Genomic DNA, 23179 nt, shown 5'->3' on the forward strand with positions numbered 1-23179 from the left:
TTTCAGCTCCAGCCCTGCACCTTCCCCAGCACAAAATCACAGGTCCTGTGGCTTAAACCCTCCAAAACAAACAGAGCGAGTGTGGGAAAGGGCAGCTCAGATTGTGAGGGTTAGGCTCCTCTGACATGCTCAGCAGCCTCCTGAGCAGGAGTCTGAGGTGGAGGTAGGATGCCAGAGTACTTTGGGACAGCAGCTGCCAGATTTCTGCAGAGCAGAGACAAGCATCAAAATCCACAGGCAGTGGGACATGAGCTTCAGCTGCTCCGCAGGGTGCTGGCAAACTCACAGGGAGGGGTAGGAGGGAGACCTGGGGCACATGGTGCCAGAAGCTGGCTGTGCTCCCTGCTGCAGCCCTGGGGCCTAATCCAGCTCATCCTATTTACTAGAGAGCTGACAGAGATGTCAGAGCTCTTTCAAAGCACAAATTCAGACCAGATTAAAGCAAAGAAACTATGCTTACATAGCATAGTTTCTATTTTAACATTATGTTATGGAACAATCATGAGCTGAGCAGATTTTGGAGAGCATTTCTTCCTCCTGAGGGTCTGGTTCTCCCTCTCAACACCCAGCACCAAACACTTGTGATTGGAAAGATGTGTGCTAGTGTCTTTACAAAGAATTTGATGAGTGTATGGGTGTTAGCTTGAAATGGGTCTTAATGTCTCTACTAACTTTGGGCAGTAGGTTTGTTGCAGACTCCAGACAATTTGGCTCCCGAAACAGACAGCTGGGTCTACACAAGCCTGAACTTCTGAACTTTGCTGTAAAATGACAGGTTCAAGGGGGAATACGGGGTAGGCGGTTCAGGAGGGCTGTACCTTCCTGGTACCTCATCCAATGGGCAAAGGAAAAGGGCAATATGTGGCCGGGAGTTTAGGATAAAAGGAGGCTGCAGCCTGCAAATCCTCAAGAGAGAGAAGTGGACTCTCTCCCTTTATTCAAATAAAGTTTCAGGACTCTTCTGTCTCCTCTGTGGGCACTAGCTTTTCATAGCGTGATTTTCCATACACCTCCATCCATACATGCTGTACAGAGTGCATTGCAGCAGGCTAGAGTGGCTTATTCAGCTCTACAAACACCAAGGAGTGAATCATACCTGTGTAATGCCAGTTGCTTCGAAGCAAGCCCTGCAGATATTCCCTTTATTCCCCTTTTTCACAGGCTCTTCCAGGACCACCTGAAAAGCGGTGCTGGGGGTGGTGGAAGCATGCTGTGGTAGGAAGTTGCAGTTTTACCACTGTCCTAGCTACAGAAGTATTCTACCCCCCTCTGCTTCATTTCTGATGAACTGTTGATGATGGATTTGCAGGAACTGCTCAGTGCACACCCAACCCCTCAGGCCTATGAGCCGGGGGTTAAATAAGGAGAGGCAAACTCTTCAACACAGGGCAGAGTTCCTTTTTCTTCACACCAATGACTCAGCTGTGATAACTCCCACCAAGGAAGCACCAGCACAGTCACACCCAGCCTGAGGGGTCATCTCTGCTAATGGGTCATAAAGGACTCAATGGGACAGGAGAATGGGCAGCTGTAACACTTAAACTATCAAGGACTCAAAATATCCCATGACTCACAGTGTTACCTCCTGAATTATGAAACTCTCTACCCTGAGGGAGGTACTGAGCATCCTCACCTGAACCTGAAAGGAATGAGAGGGATGTGTTTTTACAAACTGTGGGCCTGTTTGTAGATAAGGCCAGATGCTATAGGTGAAAAAAACAATGGGAAGAAGCATAAATTCCAGAAGAATTCCACCAATTGACACTGTTGCTCACCCAAGGTTTTGCTCAATTCTTGAGCTTAGAGAAACAGAATAGAGATACAAAGAAAAGAGGGGTGTGGGGGCTTGGGGTTGTGTGGTGTGCACATTGGAAGGGGGCCTGTATTAGGCCATTAGGGAAGTCTGTACTTCTCAAGTACCTCAGCCAATGGGAAAAGTGAGAGGGAAAATTGGCTGGGAAATTAGCATAAATAGGAGACTGCATCCTCCACCATTTTGAGAAACCCTATGGAAAATGCCCATGGTCTCCCCTTTCATTCATGAATAAAGCTGCAGGACTCCTCTGTTTCCTTTTTGGACATAAACCTCTGGCATTGTGGATTTATTTTCCTAACAAACACGAGTGTATAAAATCTTTAGGCCTGGGGACTTCTGGTGTTATGAATAAAAAGTTATCTTTTTTTTTTTTTAAGGTTGCAGAGTTAAAACTAGTTAGACCAGTCCACCACTTGATAGATTTGGAGAAGGACCAGAACTTCGACAGGACTAGTACCATCACCCTGACCAACAGGGTGCCAGGTTGTATTCAGATGTTGTGGGTTAAAACCAGTTTTCTCTGTATTATCATACTTATCATAATATATTTAATAAATTTTAACTCTGACCTGTAATCTCTCTTGAGGTTTTTGAGTGGGGTTTATTTCACACACCAGTTTACTTTCAAACCAGCATGACCATGCAACAACAAAACATAGCAGACTTGACAGCATTTGGCACCACTTTTGTGAACCCAAGTAAGTGAGCTCATCAGTGTAAAACAGTCAGAAAGCTCAATGTGCTGCCCCCACATCCAGTTGTTATAGATAGCAACCAGATAAGGCCGAATCAATAATTTGATAAAGCCAGATTAAAATTCAAAGAAGATAGATTTTATTTCGTGAATTGAAATACAATCTTTGACATCCACAATCAAAGGGACAGCTTTGATACTGGGTGAACACAGATCTGACCCCCTCTCGCATCAGACCTATCGAGTTCACAAAGTCCGTTCTGTGAGCCTTGGTTATATACTGTTTTTCTTGCCCAGAGCAAAGTTTCTTCTGTTCTATTCGTTTTCCTGAATATTCATGTAGTTCTATGTCCTCTGTCCAGTGTTGGAGGAATCCTGTCTCCTGGTCGGACAAAGCTGTCTTTGGGAAAACAATATAGAGTCCAGGAACAGATACATGTAAATTCCAAGTTATGGGAACTAGTCATTCAGATGTGAGTTCTGGGCTATCCTCAGTTATCTAGGGTCTGTTGGCCAATGATGGTTTGGGTGTTCCAAGACTCGCCCAGAGTTTCTGCAGGAGCTAGCTCCTTCACTTAGGAGCTACTTAGGACGTCTATTCAGTGACCACTTGTGTTTTCACAATCCAGTGAGGTAATCTCTTTCCCAACCCCTGTGTAAGACTTCTAAACCTTAGTGCTTTTTATAACAGATAATCTACAAGCATGATTTATTATATATATCTCTATGAGCATGAATTTATACTAATATTTATCACACAGTCATTGATAGAGTAGAGTGAGGAGTGCAACTTAGGCAGTTTAATGAGACATCCAGACCATCAAATTATGTTGCTGCTGAGTGGATCCAGCACTTGCTCAAAGCTGGTCAGTAGACAGCACCTCTCTTTGGAGTTTCTGTGGCTTCTTCAAACACCTCAAGCAGTCTCATTACTCCACCCACCTGAAGACAGTGCCCTATTTTTAGCAAAACTGTCCCCTGCGTATTTTAGACCTCAGGGAGGGCCATTAACCCAACCAGTTATTCCAGGCAAAAAAGGCATTATCTCCCACTGCCTGCTGGGTAGTGTGGCATAGCCTGGCATGAAATGTCACCACTATTTATTGCCACATGTCCAGGAAGCAAAAGGAACCCTCCCCACTGAGCTCCCACATGCAACAGCTTTTGATTTTTTCAAAGCCCCGAGGCTGAAATACCTTTGGGCATCACAAATATAAAGGTGCTTGTTTAATCTTGGTGAGGGTAAAAAGACTTCTGGGGTGTTCTCTCTGCTCACCGGGAAGATAAATCAAGCCAGTGACTGGGGGATACAGAGAGTTTGCACAACACATTGTCCTGAGGAAAATAACCGGACCTCTCCTCTAACCTGACAGCGATGCCATCAATCTGCATTCCAGCTATACCCAGGGCAGCATGTGGCAGGAAACAGACTACCATTCTTCCACCAAAGTACCCAGCAGCTGTCTGCACTTCCTCTAAAACCTGGAGCCCTGAGGAGAGTAAAAGACAGAAAACAGGCAAAATTTTGCCATCCTAAGTCAGTAGCTTCTAAATTTAGCTTCCCATGGCTTTTCACATGGGCCCACACCCATGCAGCTCCTCCTCCTAAGTTACAACTACAGGACTTCTGTCCCTTTTCTTGCTTACATTTCAGCCACTTACCTGTGGGTAAAGGGCATCTCCTTCAAATTCTGGTCTGCTTCCACAGTGGGAAGAACTTCCTCAGACTTGCCTCTACAACTTCTTGACCTCTTCCTCCCCAAACCAGGAAAGGTCTCTTCTACCATAAATGAGACCTATGCCTGGAGATACCTCAGCTTGCTGAAAAACAGTGACTTTGTTATGAGTAGAAAAGTTATTTTTTTTAAGTTGCAGAGTTAACAAGTTAAACCAATTGCTGTTGTTAATAACCTCATGTTGTAATCACCTGTTGTTAATAGTTTTCTTCAACTACCTGTTAATGGTTAGAAATCAGCTCAAATGTGCCTGACACCTGAAAGCTGCAGGTAGTGGAGGTGGGGGGGGGGGGGGGGGTAGGCGGGATCGGAGGGGACTTCAGGTGGGGGGGGGAGGTGACGTCAGTGCTGGTATGCAAATGAGGAAGCCCCTCACCAAATCTTGCAAGAAAACCCCTAAAAACAATGAGCCACCATGGAATTAAGAGATCTAAGTGATGTCTAAAGGTGAGGAACTTAATCCCGTGTCTGCTAAGATCCTTTTTACCTCTCACCCTAACTTAAGGATGTCAGCTAGAAAGGGGACCTCGAATGTCAGAATGAAAAGGAGGAATCTCCTATTGCTCTCGTGAGGACAGAAGCCCCAGCCCTGCCTGCATACCAGCGGATGTTGGAAATACCCCAAGTGTGGAGACACGAGTCTGGACTCCATGTTTCAGAAGGCTGGTTTATTATCTTATGATATATATTATATTAAAATACTACATTAAAACTATACTAAAAGAATGGAAAGAAAAAAAAATGATCAGAAGACCTGAAAAAACAAAAATAGAATGTATAACAAAATCTTGTGACTGCTCACAGCCTCGACACAGGTGGCTGTGATTGGTCATCAAGTGAAAACAATCCACATGAACCAATGGAAGATGCACCTGTTGCATTCTACAGCAGCAGATAGTTATTGTTTACATTTCTCTCCTGAGGCTCTTCAGCTCCTCAGGAGGGAAAAATCCTAGCAAAGGATTTTTCATAAAATATCATAGCTACAAGCAGACAGAGCTGCACTCATTCTCCTCTTCCCTGCCACTCCTGGGAGCAGTGGCGGCGTGGGTGTGACCCATCATTTCTTCCCACCTGAGCTGATTTTTTTTAATAAAGGCATTAAAAAGGAGAAAGATCTCCTGCCCTATTTATTTCAACTTCACTCCTCACAGGGTAGACACAGAGGACTCACTCCCTTTTGCATGGGAGCTGGCAGAGGTTTAACAAGGAGCAGCAAAATGGGCTTCAAAATACACACACACACACAAAAAACAGCCTTAGGTTTCTTGTGTGCATAACAGAGGAGGAGAGCTCTGTCTATAGCTGCTCTGTAAGCAGCTGAAAACACAAGTGAAAGATGTTCTCAACCAAAAAAGCAGTTTCTCAGAGATGACTTGACAGTTTTTCTCTCTCTCTTCCACACCTGTAACACATTTCAGTTTAGACAGCCACTCCAGATGAGAGGTTGCTTGGTTTCCTTCAAGACTAAGTGTTGAAGTGCAAGACTTACTGCAAGAAGTGCAAGAAAATGGGGTGCTGCAGGTTAGGTGTCAAGAAAGACAGTCCAGCTTTCTCTAGAGGAAGCTGGCTGCTGTTTATGTAACCTGAGAGAACATAACATGGAGAAAACAGGTTTGAATAAAAAAATTAGAACAGATTAATCTTGGCTCAGCAGTGGTCCTGACCCCACAGCCCTTCAAGCACAAGCTACATAATGGTAGACAGGGTGCAGCTTCCTCCTTTGCACATTGGCGGCTAGAGCACGCCAACCCTGAGCGCAGTGAACAGGAGCAGGCAAACAGGGGCGTGGCACGTGTCTGAGGGTGTGGCACAGCAGTTCTTGAGGCAGTATGTTGGAAATACCCCAAGTGTGGAGACACGAGTCTGGACTCCATGTTTCAGAAGGCTGGTTTATTATCTTATGATATATATTATATTAAAATACTACATTAAAACTATACTAAAAGAATGGAAAGAAAAAAAAATGATCAGAAGACCTGAAAAAACAAAAATAGAATGTATAACAAAATCTTGTGACTGCTCACAGCCTCGACACAGGTGGCTGTGATTGGTCATCAAGTGAAAACAATCCACATGAACCAATGGAAGATGCACCTGTTGCATTCTACAGCAGCAGATAGTTATTGTTTACATTTCTCTCCTGAGGCTCTTCAGCTCCTCAGGAGGGAAAAATCCTAGCAAAGGATTTTTCATAAAATATCATAGCTACAAGCAGACAGAGCTGCACTCATTCTCCTCTTCCCTGCCACTCCTGGGAGCAGTGGCGGCGTGGGTGTGACCCATCATTTCTTCCCACCTGAGCTGATTTTTTTTAATAAAGGCATTAAAAAGGAGAAAGATCTCCTGCCCTATTTATTTCAACTTCACTCCTCACAGGGTAGACACAGAGGACTCACTCCCTTTTGCATGGGAGCTGGCAGAGGTTTAACAAGGAGCAGCAAAATGGGCTTCAAAATACACACACACACACAAAAAACAGCCTTAGGTTTCTTGTGTGCATAACAGAGGAGGAGAGCTCTGTCTATAGCTGCTCTGTAAGCAGCTGAAAACACAAGTGAAAGATGTTCTCAACCAAAAAAGCAGTTTCTCAGAGATGACTTGACAGTTTTTCTCTCTCTCTTCCACACCTGTAACACATTTCAGTTTAGACAGCCACTCCAGATGAGAGGTTGCTTGGTTTCCTTCAAGACTAAGTGTTGAAGTGCAAGACTTACTGCAAGAAGTGCAAGAAAATGGGGTGCTGCAGGTTAGGTGTCAAGAAAGACAGTCCAGCTTTCTCTAGAGGAAGCTGGCTGCTGTTTATGTAACCTGAGAGAACATAACATGGAGAAAACAGGTTTGAATAAAAAAATTAGAACAGATTAATCTTGGCTCAGCAGTGGTCCTGACCCCACAGCCCTTCAAGCACAAGCTACATAATGGTAGACAGGGTGCAGCTTCCTCCTTTGCACATTGGCGGCTAGAGCACGCCAACCCTGAGCGCAGTGAACAGGAGCAGGCAAACAGGGGTGTGGCACGTGTCTGAGGGTGTGGCACAGCAGTTCTTGAGGCAGTTCACGCAGGCAGGGCAAGCAGGCAGGGTTGCAGGCTTTTCCTGCTAGTAAGGTGTACTGTGTATTGTTTGTGGCATTTCTGTTAGTTGGTAGGTTTTAGGATTCTGGTAGTAATGGTTTTTACGCAATCAAAAACTGTAGTGGTAGGAGTGTATGTAACCAGATGGAACCATCCAAAAAGGATGCACCTGTCCAGACCCATTCCTGCGTGGACTACTCGAGTTTATCAAGTGGTTTCAGGGCATTGCAGAAGAAATCTGCCTGTGGTGTGAACAGGTGAACGATCTCCTTTCACTGGTTGCTAAGCTTAGAGAGGAGGTTGAAAGACTAAGGAGTATCAGGGAAAGAGAAAGGGAAATAGATTGGTGGAGTTCTGCTCATCCATCCTTGAGAGCGACCCACCAAGAGTCAGAGGACACCCCTGCCTCCCACTGTCAGACAATAGAAGGACACCTGGTAGATGAAGGGGAGTGGAAATGGGTCCCTGCTCAGGGAGGTAATAATAAAAATTGCTCCTGATCCTCGTTCCCTAGCCAGGTGCCACTTCAGAATAGTTATAAGCCCCTGGATCTGGAGAGTTAGACAGATGATTTAGAAGAAAATTATCTGCCCAGTGAGCTTCCCAATTATGAATCATCTGTAAGATGGATCACCATCTCTAATATCAAAAAGAAAAGAAGAGTAATTGTGGTGGGTGATTCCCTTCTGAGGGGAACAGAGGGCTCCATAAGTCAACCAGACCCACCCCACAGAGAAGTCTGCTGCCTCCCTGGGGCCTGGGTATGGGATATCACTGAGAGACTGCTGGGCTGATTCAGCCCTCTGATTATTACCCACTGCTGATACTCCAGGCTGGCAGTGATGAGATTGAAAAGAAGCATGTCAGGACAATTAAAAGACACTTCTGGGCACTGGGACAAGTGGTTGATGGGACAGGAGTGCAGGTAGTCTTTTCCTTGGTCCCTTTGGTGGCTGAGAAAAATGGTGAAAGGAACAGGAGAGCTCACATTATCAATAAGTGACTCAAGGGTTGGCGTCATTGGCAGAATTTTGGATTCTTTGATCATGGGGCAGCTTTTATGGCACCTGGCCTGCTGGAACCAGATGGGCTCCATCTCTCTGTTAAGAAGGTTTTTAGCTCATGAACTGGCAGAACTTGTTGAGAGGGTTTAAACTAGGTCTGAAGGGGGAAGGGGATGCATCTGGGCTGTCTGGAAGCAGCCCCGAGCTTATCACTCAGGTGGCAAGCCTGAGTTAGGGGTGAAATCAGCAGCCCAGCTGAGGTGCATGGATACCAGTGCACACAGCATGGGCAACAAACAAGAAGAGCTGGAGGCCATGGTCCAACAGCAGAGCTGTGATGTCATTGCCATCAGGGAAACGTGGTGGGATGACTCACATGGCTGGAGCACTGCAGTGGATGGCTACAAGCTCTTCAGGAGAGACAGGAAAGGGAGAAGAGGTAGAAGAGTGGCCCTTGGTATTAGGGAGGCTTTGGACAGCATGGATATTGAAACTAATGATAATGAAGTTGAATGCCTGTGAGTGAGAATTAGGGGGAAAGCCAACAAGACTGACATCCTACTGGGAGTCTGTTATTGTCCACCCAACTAGGAAGAAGAGGTGGACAACTTATTCTATAAACAGCTAGGGTTTCAGGTTCATCAGCCCTTGTTCTTGTAGGAGACTTCAACTTGCCAAACGTCTGCCGGGAACTGAATACAGCTGACAAAAGGCAGTCCAGGAAATTTTTAGTTTGTGGAAGACAACTTTTCATCACAGCAGGTGGGTGAGCACACTGAGGAGGGACTATGTTAGATCTGCTGTTTGCAAATAGAGGTGGGCTGGTGAGAGATGTGTTTGGAAGCAGCTTGGGGCACAATGATAATGAAATTATAGAGTTCTTGATATTTGGTGAAATGAGGAGGAACACCAATTAGACTTTTACATTGGACTTCTGGAGGACAGACTTTGGCCTATTTAGCAGACTTATCTAGAGAGTGTTTGATAATATCAGGGGGCAGAATGGTCCCCCCACTATCTAAGAGGAGGCAGTCAGAGAACTGCTGAGCTGCTTGGATATTCATAAATCCATGGGACCAAATGGGATCCATCCCAGAGTAATGAAGGAGCTGGCAAATGAGCTTGTGAAGACACCCTCCATCATTTACCAGCAATCGTGGCTCACTGGTGAGGTTCCAGATGACTGGAAATTGGCCAATGTGATGCCCATTCTTAAAAAGGAGGGAAGGAGGATCCAAGTAATATAGACCAGTCAGCCTGACCTCAGTACCCGGTTAGGCGATGGAACAGTTAATATTGAGTGTCATCATGCAGCACTTAGAGGACTGCAGGGGTATCAGACCCAGCCAGCATGGGTTTAGGAGGAGTTGGTCATATTTGACCAACCTGGTCTCCTTTCATGACCAGGTGACCCTCCTGGTGGATGCAGGAAAAAATGGGATCCATCCCAGAGTAATGAAGGAGCTGGCAAATGAGCTTGTGAAGACACCCTCCATCATTTACCAGCAATCGTGGCTCACTGGTGAGGTTCCAGATGACTGGAAATTGGCCAATGTGATGCCCATTCTTAAAAAGGAGGGAAGGAGGATCCAAGTAATATAGACCAGTCAGCCTGACCTCAGTACCCGGTTAGGCGATGGAACAGTTAATATTGAGTGTCATCATGCAGCACTTAGAGGACTGCAGGGGTATCAGACCTAGCCAGCATGGGTTTAGGAGGAGTTGGTCATATTTGACCAACCTGGTCTCCTTTCATGACCAGGTGACCCTCCTGGTGGATGCAGGAAAAGCTGTGCATGTTGATGTGTACCTGACTTCAGCAAGGCCTTTGACACTGTCTCCCACAGCTCACTCCTGGAAAAGCTGCAGCCCAGGGCTGGGACAGGAGCACTCTGTGCTGGGTTCAGAACTGGCTGCATGGCCAGCCCAGAGAGTGCTGGTGAGCGCTGCTGCATCCAGCTGGCAGCCAGGCACCAGTGCTGGCCCTCAGGGCTCTGTGCTGGGGCCAGCTCTGTTCAGTATTTTTATTGATGACATGGATGAGGGTATTCATTTTCTCATTAGTAAATTTGCAGACGACGCTAAGCTGGGCGCGTGTGTTAATCTGTTGGAAGGTAGGAGGGCTCTGCAGAGAGACTTGGAACAGTTGGACAGATGGACAGAGTCCAACAGGATGAAGTTTAATAAGTCCAAGGGCCGAGTCCTGCATTTTGGCCACAATAACCCCCTGCAATGCTATAGGCTGGGGACAGTGTGGCTGGACAGTGCCCAGGCAGAAAGGGACCTGGGGGTACTGATCAACAGCTGGCTGAACATGAGCCAGCAGTGTGCCTTGGTGGCCAAGGCCACAGGCATCCTGGCCTGGATCAGGAATGGTGTGGCCAGCAGGAGCAGGGAGGTCATTTTGTCCCTCTACTCAGCACTGGTGAGGCCCTGCCTTAAGTGCTGTGTCCAGTCCTGCCCCCTCAGTTTGGGAAGGACATTGAGACGCTCAAGCATGTCCAGAGGAGGGCAACGAGGCTGGTGAGGGGCTTGGAACACAAGCCCTATGAGGAATGACTGAGGGAGCTGGGAGTGTTCAGCCTGGAGAAAAGGAGACTCGAGGGTGACCTTATCACTCTCTACAACTTCCTGAAAGGTGGTTTTAGCCAGGTGGGGGTCGGTCTCTTTCTTCAGGCAGCAAATGATAGAACCAGAGGACACAGTTTTAAGCTGCACCAAGGGAAATATAGGTTGAATATAGGAAAAAGTTTTTTACAGAAAGAGTGATAAAGTACTGGAATGGCTGCCCAGGGACATGGTGGTCACCATCCCTGGATCTGTTTAAAAAAAGACTGGATGGTTTAGCTGAGGTGTTAGGGCATGGGTTGGACTTGATGATCTTGAAGATGTCATCCTGTGAATCCTGTGAATTCAACCCCAAGTTCTGCCTTCACTCATGCTTGTAACTGAAGTTTCAAGTTTCAGGGCCTGGATCACAGATGCAGTCTGCCAGTGTATTCTCACCATCTTTTGGTTTATCGGGTAGAACACACAAATTCTTTTGCAACTTCGCAGTAAAGGAACAGCTTATCTTGCTGCAGGAAAGGGCTGTGGGATTCAGCACTCTTAGTGATTAAAGGAGAACAAAATTAACAATGATGGACAACTGGCTCTGCTTTTTTTTTGAATCTCACTGAACCTAGGCTCACTAAGATACTGAAACACCACAATCCACATTGCTCGAAAACAAAGGGAAAAGTCCAGGAAGGAAATAAGAGTCCAGACATGTTATCTAAGTCAAAGTAGAATATTTATTTATGTAACTGAAAGTGTTGATACTTGTAGTGCAATGACAAGCCCAAGTTTCTTTATTTCTAATTGGAAATGAACCATCTTCCTCAAAACATTTGTGCTTTGCTATCATGTGCCTGTTCTACAGTCCCCAGATCACGTAATGCACACTTCACACTACTGAGGTGGCACCTCCTTGGAGTTCCACAGATAAGTTACTTCTTCGTTTTGTAACTTGTGTGATATAAAGAATTCACTCAAAGCATCTTCATTTCAGTGTTTCCAACTGCAGGATTTTTAAAGTCACATTAATGTGACTCATTAATCTCACCCCGTTCCATTAATTAATGACTAATTCTCATTTAACCCCCATAAATAAGCAAAGTTCAGTGTTCTTGAACTACAACAATGGCTTCAAGCAGGAGTTCATCACAGAAATAAATTTTGCTAATATAAAAATGTGATTAAAAAGAACACAGAAAGGTATGGTCACTGAAACATAAAAAAAATATACTGGCACTTTATGAGGATAACAGGAACTACCTCAGGCATCCAACCAACAGTCTTTGGTCACATCCATTTCAAATGCAGCTTGATAAAAGACACCTAACAATGAGCACATGGTAAGTGTCATTACAGCAAACACAGGTGCAACACTTCTATCACCAGGCTCAGCACTAGAGCAGCTCAGTTCAGAGGCCCACCCTGATAGTGAGCAGCAGATGGGCTGTGTCAAGCAACTATGTGCGTGTGATGTGTCACAAAGTGTTGCTGTTGCAAGGTAGAAAACCAACAAGGTCAATCTTTCTGTGACAAAAACTTCCAGCACTTGGAGGTTTTTTTTATTTACATTTCTTCCAATACAAATCTTTGAAAGATCAAAGACTCAGCACAAGCAGGTGAAAGAAGTGGTGTGACTGGTGCAATCTCAAGGCACTGAGCATCCACAGTGTGCAAGGGAGAGTGTGGCTGCAGGCAGCTCTCCTTCACCCCAGTGATACAGGGCTAGCCTGAATCTACATCACCTCGATTTCTGGCAGTTTCAGGGGGGGCCACCCCTGCCATTCATAGTATGACACTAGCTGCTTGGGTACTTCAGCCAGAACCATCTGGGAAAGTGCTTCTTGGGGAGCCTGAAAAGACAATGGGGAGAATAAACCAGAAATACCACAAAGAACAGATTTGGTAGGCTAATGAAATACTCTCTTAGAGAATTTGTAACACCTGCCCTGCTCATTCTGTTTTAGAATTGCTTGCTACAGCTTTAGGAGCACTTCCAGTCAGTCTCAGTGAGCGCTGCTCATGAAAACCGCTTGTTCTCGCCTCAACCTCAGACTCACATAGCCTTTATGTGGCCCCAGTCTGAGTGAAAATCTGCCCCAGCCACTAGCAAGATCTCTCATTTTGGGGTTTCATTTGAATCACTCAAGCCAACTGACCACGCAAAATGCATGAACACCAATGCCAACAGTGGAAGTTGGGGAGCTGGTGAGTGACTGGACTGCTTTTAACAGCAGGGAAGACTGACCTCAATTTCAATCACTCATGGGCCTCAACATCAGAGACTGACAGCATGATCTCAGTTCTTTGCCGAAATGTTTGTATCCCAGGACAGAGAACATCCCCTTTAATCCTGCAATAGCCAAGAGATAGTATGCAAAATCAATTATACAATGAAGGCTCTAAAGAACAGCAAGACAGCAAGACACAGCTTTGAACACAGAAGCCAGTATCTCAACTCTCACTGGGAACAAGCAGCACAGGCATGCCCTCGGAGCATGCAAGCTTGCTGCCTTGTCAAGACCATGGTCATTTTTAGGATACATACATCCTGGCAATGGGACTCTTCTGAAATAATAAAAAAAAAACCATACATTTTTGAACTGTTGAAAAGGTACAAACTGGACAACATCCCATGCAGCTGGCTCTCCTGTCACATATTTCAGAACATCGCTGTCTCCATCAAAGAATTCCATTGCTTTAAAACTGGCTTCACAAACACCAACACTGATAATGTGCATGGGCAGCTTAGAGGCATTAACAATGGCTTGCCTAGTTTGTTCTAGATCAGTGATCTCTCCATCTGTGATGATCAGCAAGATAAAATATTGCTGAAAAACATGAGAAAGCATACAGTTAGGTATTTCAACACCAGAGCTCACATACCTGAAGGCAGATAGAGCACTCCCTTATGCTAAGAAAGAAATCAAATGTTGCTGTGCATGAGACAAAACCAGAACATTAAAGAAACTTATGTTCATTCACATTTTTTCCTATGCCTAATGATTTTCATTGTGCACTTCCAATATTCTCTGTACTAGAAAAAAGAGAAAGGATTAAGTTCCATTTATAAAGAACAGTTACATCAATTGGCAAAAAGTACTAGAGACAAAAAGTACTACTAAATAAACACAGCTGCATACAAAATTCACTGATAGGTGCTGTTTTACTGACTGGCATTCACAAAGGCTAGAGATATTTAATATCCCTGCAGTAGAACTCAAAATGCCTTGGTTCTTTTTTATCAATAATTTAATTCAGGTGTGTCTAATTAGAAGTATTAGAACTCTCAAAACACAGCAGTGATAAATAACATGAGACGTTCTAGAGGTAACATGAAGGGAAGAATGGCTTTTCCAAAAAGAAAGGAGTACCACAAACCAATGTCTTAGTGTGGTAAAGTCTTTAAAATTTCTATCATTTTCCAAAAGCTGAAGTTTAGTACCTGGTTCTGAAATGAGCAACTGCTGTTTTATAGCAGCTATTTACACACTTAAAAGGAGGCAAACACAATGAAAATAAGAGAAAACTGAATTTCCAATTCCAAAGCACAGTTAACACAAATTGCTGTACCCAATTGCTGTTTCTTTATTTAAATAGTTAGGTTTAAATCTGAAGGAAAAAATAGAGATATTTAACACATTACAAAAATTAGGAAGACTTCCCCAAAGTGCTAGGAAAGTTAAAAAATACCCTCAGAAATGCAAGAAATGGATCTCCTCAGCCCAAGTGCCTCACAGTATGGGAAATGTATTTGATATACATACAAACATTAAGTAGCACCAAAAATACTGACACAGCTAGGTGATAAAACAAGTAGCACAGTATATGTCAAAATTATTTCTGATTGATCTGTCAGAATGAAATCAGCTAAAATCTATCAGTACATCCAAGTCCTTAATTCTTAAGTAAAACAAATCAAGTTTTAAAGAAATTAAGTAAAATTTCAAAAGCATTCATGGCCACAGCAGCACACAAAATGAGCCCATAACCATAGAGAAGCACAGATGCTCTGCAATCAGCACACTGATTGAAGACTTCTCAGACTCCATGCCACTATAGTGGGACAGATAGTCAAGCCCTCTGATAGCTTGTTAGAGTTTTTTTCTCAACATTCTTGACAGCAAAATTGTTCAGCACAAAACTCTATTCTATGTGCATTCCCTACAGGTGACAGAGCCTGGTAAGAGAGATTGGAGCAAGGCAACTGTTGCCTCAGTCCAACTGGTTGAACGGTCAACACAGCACCCCTGTACAATCAACAGTAAGTACAGTGCCAGCAAACTGGGAGAGAAATAAATATCACTTGAGCAATGAAACTAATGTGTTTATCCAGTGTAGGTTCATATCAGTATGTACCAAGAGAGCATTGACATGCTCTCTGTAGGCTGACAACAGAAGACCAAACTTGCAATTCAAAGGAAGGAAGATAACATCAATTTACTATTCCATTCTATTCAACCATCAACATGGAAAACAGAAACATCAACCCAAAGCAGATCCACAGTAAAGACTTGCACTTACTGCAGCAGTTCCTTGTTGCAGCAAGTGTGCTGCAAACCTTGCCACATGGTTTCTAACAGGAGAGAAGTTGGTTGGCCTGTAGAGTCGGATCTGCGCAGAATCTGGCGGTAGGCATCCACTATTCCTTGGATCCCTACAACACAAGAAAGGAAAGCTGCCACAAGATTCCACAATTCCTCCAGTCATTATTTTATAAACATTACTAAACAGCATATCCAGAAGACAACTGACACAGCTGTGAAGTCCTGAAGGGAAAATAAGCAGCAGCATAACAGGAAATTCAGGAAGCACAGAGATGGAAACATTGGACAGCTGCAGAGACTGGATTTGCACATTTCTTCCCCATTCTATAATTAGTCACATCATTCTTTGAGCCTTTAACATCAGAAAGTTCTGGATTTTAGCTTTTGAGCTGGCAGGGCTGATTGAGAAAGCTTCAAACTAGGTTTGAAGGGGGAAGGCAGTAAGACCAGACTTGACAGACATGAGCCTAAGGCTGACATGCCAGCATCGAGGGTGAAATCAAAAGCCCAGCTAACATGCATCTATACCCTGCTAACTTTGAAGTGTGTGAGTATCACTGGAACACACTTGCACACTTCCAGAGACAAGCCAGGGTCTCCTATGGTAACAAAAGGCAAAAGGGGAACGGCAGAAAATTATCTCAAAGGAATGATGAATGTTCCTCCAGGAAGGCGATACAGCCAACAGCCCAGCTGAGTGCTTTACACCAAAGCAAAGAGCACAAGCAACAGACAGGAGGACCTGGAAGCCATTGGTGCTCCTAGAAAGCTACAATTTTGTGCCCTTATTGAAACTTGGTGGGACACCCATGGGAATCCTGTCACTAGAGTACAGCTACTGATGGCTACAGGCTGTCAGGAAGGAACAGGAGAGTAAGAAGAGGTGGAGGGGTTGTCCTCTACACCAAGAGGTAGACTGAGTGTGAAGAGCAGCCATATGGGTAAAAATCAGATAGAAAGCCTGTGGGTAAAAATTAGTGACCAAGGCAACAAAGGGAACTTCATGTTTGGGGTCCACTACAAGGGGAGCCTGTTGATGAAACCTTTCTGCTCCAGCTACAGGAGGTTCTTGTCCTGCTGGGGGACTTGAACTGTCCTGATGTCTGCTGGGAAAGTAGGACAGTGAGCTGTAGGTAATCCAGGAGATTCCAGGAATGCATGGAAGATAACTTCTTGACCCTGGTAATCAACAGCCCTGCCAGAGAGGATGCATTACTGGATCTGTTGGTCACCAACGCAAGGCTGCTAATTGGGAACATCAAGATCAGAGGCAACCTGCACTGTAGTGATCATGCACTGGTGAAACTGGCAGTCCTGAGGAATACAGGTCAGGTAAGAGTAAAATTAGGCCCCTGAAGGTTAGGAAAGCAGACTTCCAGCTCTTCAGGGAGACAGTCAGTGGGATCCTCTAGGATACTGCCCTCGGGGACAAGGGAGAACAGAAGCTTGGCAGATTTTTAAGGAAGCCTTCCATACAACACAAGAGCTAGCAATCCTAGGAGCAAGAAATCAGGCAAGGAAGGCAAGAGACCAGTATAGCTGAGTAGGGAACTGCTGGTCAAACTAAAGGGAAAGAAACAAATGCATAGTCAATAGAAGATAAGACAGGTCACCCAGGAAGAGTACAAAGTTTGTTTGTGTAGGGGTGGCCAAGGTGGAGCTTCTGCAGGCCCAATAACCAGAAAAGAAAAGTCAAAGGTGTTAGCCCCTGATCAACAATGCTGGAAAAGTAGTAACAACAGATGAGGAGGCCGAGGTACCCAAAAGCTTTTTTGCCTCAGTCTTCAATGACAAACTCTCTTTCCGCACCTCTTGAGTGGATGGACAGCAGGATGAGGACTGGAGGAGTAAAGTCCCTCCCACTGTAAATAAAGATCATGTGTGTGATCACCTGAGGTATCTGAATGTACTTAAGTCTATGGGACCCATAGATGGCTACACCAAGGGCAAGTCCTCCCTGACCAACCCAGTGGCCTCGCACAGTGGCATAGTTCAGTAGACAAGGGAGGGGACAGAGATGTCATTTATATGGACTTCTCTATAAATTGGAGAGAGATTAATTTGATGAGTGGACTGTTAGATGGATAAGAAAGTGGTTGGACAGTCACATCCAAACAGTAGTGCTCAATGGCTCAGAGTCCCAATGGACATTAGTGACAAGTGAGGTCCCTCAGGGGTCCCTATTGGGACCAGTGTTGTTTAATAACTTTGTTAGTACATGAAGGGAACAAGTGTACACTCAACAGGTTTGCAGATGACACACCTGAAGGACAGGGCCATCCAGAGGGACCCGGACAAACCTGAGAAGTGGCCCATGGGAATCTCTGAGGTTTAACAAGGCCAGATGCTGGTGCCGCATCTGGGCTGGGTATCAGTCCCAGTATTGATCCAGACTGGGGCAGGAACAGGTTGAGAGCAGCCCTCATGAGAAGGATTTGGGGGTGCTGGTGGATGAGAGGCTGCACATGCCTGGACGTGTGTGCTGGCACCCAGACACCAACCATGTCCTGGGCTGCATCAAAAGAAGTGTGGGCAGCAGGTCAAGGGAGGGGATTCTGCCCCTCTGGTCCCCTCAGGCGAGGCCCCACCTGCAGTGCTGCATCCAGCTCTGGAGTCCTCAGTGCCAGACAGACACGAACCTGGTGGAGCCAGTCCAGAGGAGGCCACCAGGCTGATCAGCGGGATGGAGCACCTCTCTTAGGAGCAAAGGCTGAGAGAATTGTGTTTGTTCAGCCTGGAAAACAGGAGGCTTAGGGGTGACATAATTGCAGCCTTCCAGTTCTTAAGGGGGCTTACAAGAAAGATGGACAGGGACTTTTTACAAGCACATGCAGTGACAGGACAAAGAGGAATGGATTCAAACTGAGAGTAGATTTAGACTAGATACTTCTTTGCTAAGAGGGTGGTGAGGCACTGGAACAAGTTGGCCAGAGTAGTTGTGGCCGCCCCTTGCTTGGAAGTGTTCAAGGCCAGACTGGATAGAACTCTGAGCAATCCCGGTCTAGCAAAAGGTCTCCCTGCCCATGGCAGGCATTTGAAACCAGATGATCTTTAATATCCTTTCCAATTCAAACCAATCTATGATTCTATGAAGTTGCAGGAAAAATAACCTAGCAAAGATATGCTGAAGAATGTGTTTACTTTTCCCTTCTACCATGTCAATTTACCTTGTTTAATTGGTTATGTTCTAATTAGACAAGGTCAGAAGCTCTTGGGAACACTAACTTTTAATTTTCTTTGTGTAGAAGTTAGAAAACAACCCCTGATTGAAGAGTCAACCATTTGTGTAACAGAAATGGTAATGTCTAAGGGGTTTCTTAATGCAAAAAGCTTTTTTCATGTTAACCAAAGAAAAATTTTTTAAGAGTCCTATTTTAGATGGTACATACTCTTCTACTGATCCATCTAAATTGGCCTATCCCTGGCTTGTATCAATGCAGCTTCATGTGTCACTGTTTACATTTGCCATCATCAGGTTTTAGCATGGTACCACTCAAAACTGCTGCACAAGGACCCTAAAAGACCACAGACCCAGGTCCCAGTGAGGCAGACAAGGGTGAACTGAGAAGCAATGCTTGGATTTTAGCACTGAATTTCTAATTCCACTTTTTGTTGGCCTAAGACCAGAGAAAAAAACTATGTGAAAAATGCTTGTTCAAGAACAATTCTGTGTGACAGCATGCTGAGAGATCTCAGCCCTTAAAGGTCATGATCTAGCATTGAGAGCTGCCCTTAAATACAGCAGTGTGCTGGGGTGACCCTAGCTGGATAAGATGCCCATCAAAGCCATTTACCACCCCACTCTTCAGCTGGACAAGGGAGAGAAAATACAATAAGGCTCATGGGTCAAGATTAAGACAGGGAGATTGCTCAGCACCCACTGTCATAGGCAAACACGGGGAAATCAGTTGAATTTGTTGCTAATCAAATCAGAATAGGATAAAGAAAAGTAAAAACTAAATCTTGAAAACATCTTCCCCTCACCTCCCCTCTTCTGAGGCTCAAATTCACTCTCGAATTCTTGCTTTCCTACCCCCCCAGTGGCACAGCAAATGGGGGCTGTGGTCAGTTTACATGTCATCTCTGCTGCTCCTTCCTCACTCAGAGGAAAGTCTCTCCTCACTCCTCCCCTTCTGCAGCAGAGTCACTTCCACAGGAAACAATCCTCAATAAACTTCTCCCATATGAGAACTTCCCACAAGCTGCAGCTCTTCATGAACTGCCCATGCAGGTCCCTCCCACAAGATGCATTCATTCAGGAACATGCTGCTCCAGGGAAGGGCGTCCATGGGCTGGAGGTGGGTATTTCCTCTGTCATAGTTTGAGGCTGGAACAATGCCAGTGTCCCCATGAAAATACACTTTCCCTAGTGGCTTCTGTGAGATGTGATCAGGAATGACACCTTCCCCATGGACTCCATGGGCTACAGAAGCACAGCTGTCTCACCATGGTCTTCACCACAGCCTGCAAGCTTGAGTGCTTGGAACACTTCCTCCTACTTCTTACTTACCAGCCTTGGTGTCTCTAGTATTGATCCTCTAATATATTCTCACTCTTTCCCTCTGATTGCTGTCACACAGGGGGTTTTTTCCCTCTTTTTAAATCTGTTATCCCACCATCACTGATGAGCTTGGTCTTTGCAAGTGATGAGTCTGTCTTGGAGCTGGCTGGCATTGGCTCCATTAGATATCAGGCAAGACTCTGGCAGCTTGTCAGAGAAACCACCCCTGTAGTCCCCACTACCAAAATGCTGCCATACAATCCAAATATAACCTGAAACCACATCCTCTGAAGAAGATGGCTATGAAAAAAAGCAAGCTTTAAGACAAACTTGAAAGGAGAGCAGTCAAACATATCCACATTGCTCGTGGAGAAACCCTGCTTTCTAACATCCTCAGCAGATGGTGGCTCTGGAATCTTAACAAGCAGAGGCACAGGGCTGAGCTGAATCCACTGGCACCTGTAACCCAGCAGAAGTAATCAATTTTAAGCAACAAAAATTTTAGTACAGACTGACAGTCAATTAAATCTAGACCCCTTCACTGAAGGTTATGGAGTTTGGCTGCATCAACACACATCTGCTTTTGTCAGCATCAAAGTAGAGAGTAAAGCTATATTTGCCCCATGTCCTGCTGCTGCATTTGATTTCCACTAGTTGTGAAACAAACACAGCACTTCAAACATCTCCCTCATTGACATTATTAATAAAGAGGTGTTCTCATCTTGGCAGTAAGGGTTGCTGGGGTTGAAGTTCAAAGCAAACTCATGAGATACCATGTGAAATGGGACATTACAAACAGTTAGGGAATGTAGACATGGACAGAGCAAGAGTCCAGCATAGAGAATGCCCTACCTGCCAGCTAGGAGGAACCTGAGTTCCAAAGCCAAATGCAGGAAACAGTCTGTTGCTGGAAAGAAAGGGCAACAACAAAAATGACAAAGAGCAATTCTGTAATAAGTCACACTTCAGTTTTATTCACCAAAAATAGCTGGAGACCAAGGCAGAATTCCTGCCATAAGGAATTGGTACATCATCTAGCTGCCCATGGCCTAGCATCAGGCATCCAATGGTTTCAGGCTTGGTCTTGAGAGTTAGATAATTTCTCTCAGTGCAGCACCCCACAGGACTCTCAGGAGATTTCAAAGTAGCAAGAGAAAAGCCACACCAATCCCAGCCTGGTTACAGGACAAAGCAGACAAACATGTCTGCTCCCATTGCTCCCAATGTCCATTCCCATTGAACCAAATAGGACATTCATGTTTGCAGTGCAACCTCTGCAACAAGGGATCAGTGCCCAGCTGAAGCATTAAGGGACTCAGAAGGGACAAGCCAAGCAAATATGCCAAATTATGAAGGGCTGCCATTGCCCTCCCTAGCACTGACAGAAGGAAGAGGAAACAGTAGTAGCTCCTAAAGGGACCTCCCAAGGAAAGGCAGCCCCTCAATCATTAAAGCAGTGCAGGGCTAGAACAAGCTGTTCTAGTCACATTTTTGATATGGTGACTAGATCAGTCAAGATCATTACACGTGTCATAATTCTGGATTACACTTCCCACACTCCAGATGGTACTCATCAGGTACTCATTTATCCCATCTGGGCTGATGTAGTGAAAAGAATCTGGTGACTTGGGATCTCCACTGGAGGCAGAGAAGTCTACACCAACCTGTTCGGACAATACGATGGCAGCAAGTCACTGATATGTCAGCACAGACAAATGAGAAGAACAAACTACATCCAGAAACAGGATGTTAGCTCAGGCCCACAGTTTCTTTTCTCCCAGGCACACAGCAACCCTACACAGGGACATGCACACAAGCCTGCACCCACCTGGGTACAGGTATTTCCAAGCCATAGCAATCCTTTCTGCTGACAGACTGAACCAATTTCTCAAAAGAAGTTTAAGAAGCCCTAGTTCCACTAAAGTGCTACTTGATCACAAAAAGCAAAAATACAGTATCCTTTAGTGTTTTGCAGACTTCATCACTGCAAATTCATACTGCATTTGCAGTCACTCATGCTGCCAATAAAAGTACTGAACACAACCTCACTGCTTTTGTCCTGTTGTCTACCAATACAAGCAGTGGGGAACAACTCACTATAAAGCTGATCTGGCAGTCTCCCATCACATAGTCCAGAAATGAATATTCTGTCTCAATCTAGAGGAACAGATATTGTAACACCTACTCATTTCACTACGATCAGAAAATAAAATTTAAAAAAAAAATAAAAATCTTCCTACCTTGCAGGATTTTATCCTAGTAATGCCAAAGTTTTTGTAGTTGTTTTTATTTTGGGTTTTTTTTTTTCCTCAGGATGAATGCATTCATATTCCACCTACAGAAAGCAAGCACAGAAGCAAGTTCCAAAATATGTGCCTTTACAGGAGAGCAAATTACTGAAACAGACAGTGCCACACATCCACCAATTTCAGAGTTACCAAAATACCCAGAAGAATTAAGAAACTTAATTTTGAAAGGTCTGCAACTACTTTGGCCACTGACAAGCTATACTGGTGCTTTTTGCCACCAGCCCTAGGCAGAGGAAGCAAAACTCTCAGGGTGGGGAGGCTAAAAAATCCTGGGCCATAGGTTCCCTGGGGCAGTGCTTCCCTGCTTTGATTCATTTGCATTGGTTCTGAATTCACAAGGGCTAGAAAAAAGGCAAGGACTTTCCACTCACTTTTGTATTATTTTTATGATGCCAAATTAAGCTGGCTGGCAACTGGAGTAGTCCTGGGCTATGTCCTGTGTGCAAATACACCTGCCTCAATTCAGGTGAACCTCAGTCTCCAGGAGAACGAGATGTCGGGTTTTCACTGCAAACCAAAACCAGCACCATCAGCATATGACTCAACTTACTCTAGACTGGATGACCAAGACACGTGCCCCTTGGAAGGACTGCTGCTAGCTGTTAGCTAGCAAGGTGACCAGAGTGCTCAGGAGGGTGACCAGCTCCAACACATACATTACAAGACAAGCTGTGCTTCTGGACTCATCTGTTACAGCGCCAACAAGCACTGCTTTTTTCACTTGACTCAGCAGAGGCCAAAGCAAGCTGAACTGCTGGGAAAAGTAGCTCAGCGGACACAAAGCCAGCAGATAACAGGCTCAAAGATATTTTTAGAAATAGGAATGGTAACAGAACCCAAAGAAAACAAAGAAATATAACTCCCACACCAGTTTTTATTATTTTTAAATGTTGGCTTGGTAATAGAAAAATACGCATGTTTGGAGGCAACAACTAAAAGTGCAT

At 44.8% G+C, this 23179-nt stretch overlaps 1 protein-coding gene across 1 annotated transcript in view; it reads right to left on the reverse strand.

The window, feature by feature from the left end:
* Positions 1-11595: 11595 nt before the first annotated feature.
* The window catches only part of LOC120503629 (copine-1-like), a 50847-nt gene continuing 39263 nt past the window's right edge, over positions 11596-23179 (reverse strand). Inside the window, 10 exon segments of the mRNA XM_039712313.1 lie at positions 11596-12731; positions 13473-13709; positions 15403-15497; positions 15500-15540; positions 20653-20700; positions 20780-20833; positions 21454-21590; positions 22024-22083; positions 22167-22226; positions 22229-22261. Of these exon segments, the coding sequence (XP_039568247.1) occupies positions 12615-12731; positions 13473-13709; positions 15403-15497; positions 15500-15540; positions 20653-20700; positions 20780-20833; positions 21454-21590; positions 22024-22083; positions 22167-22226; positions 22229-22261 (882 nt within the window). The 3' untranslated portion in view covers positions 11596-12614.

This window comes from Passer montanus, unplaced genomic scaffold (assembly GCF_014805655.1).
Source record: "Passer montanus isolate IOZ18808 unplaced genomic scaffold, ASM1480565v1 scaffold263, whole genome shotgun sequence".
NCBI lineage: Eukaryota > Metazoa > Chordata > Aves > Passeriformes > Passeridae > Passer > Passer montanus.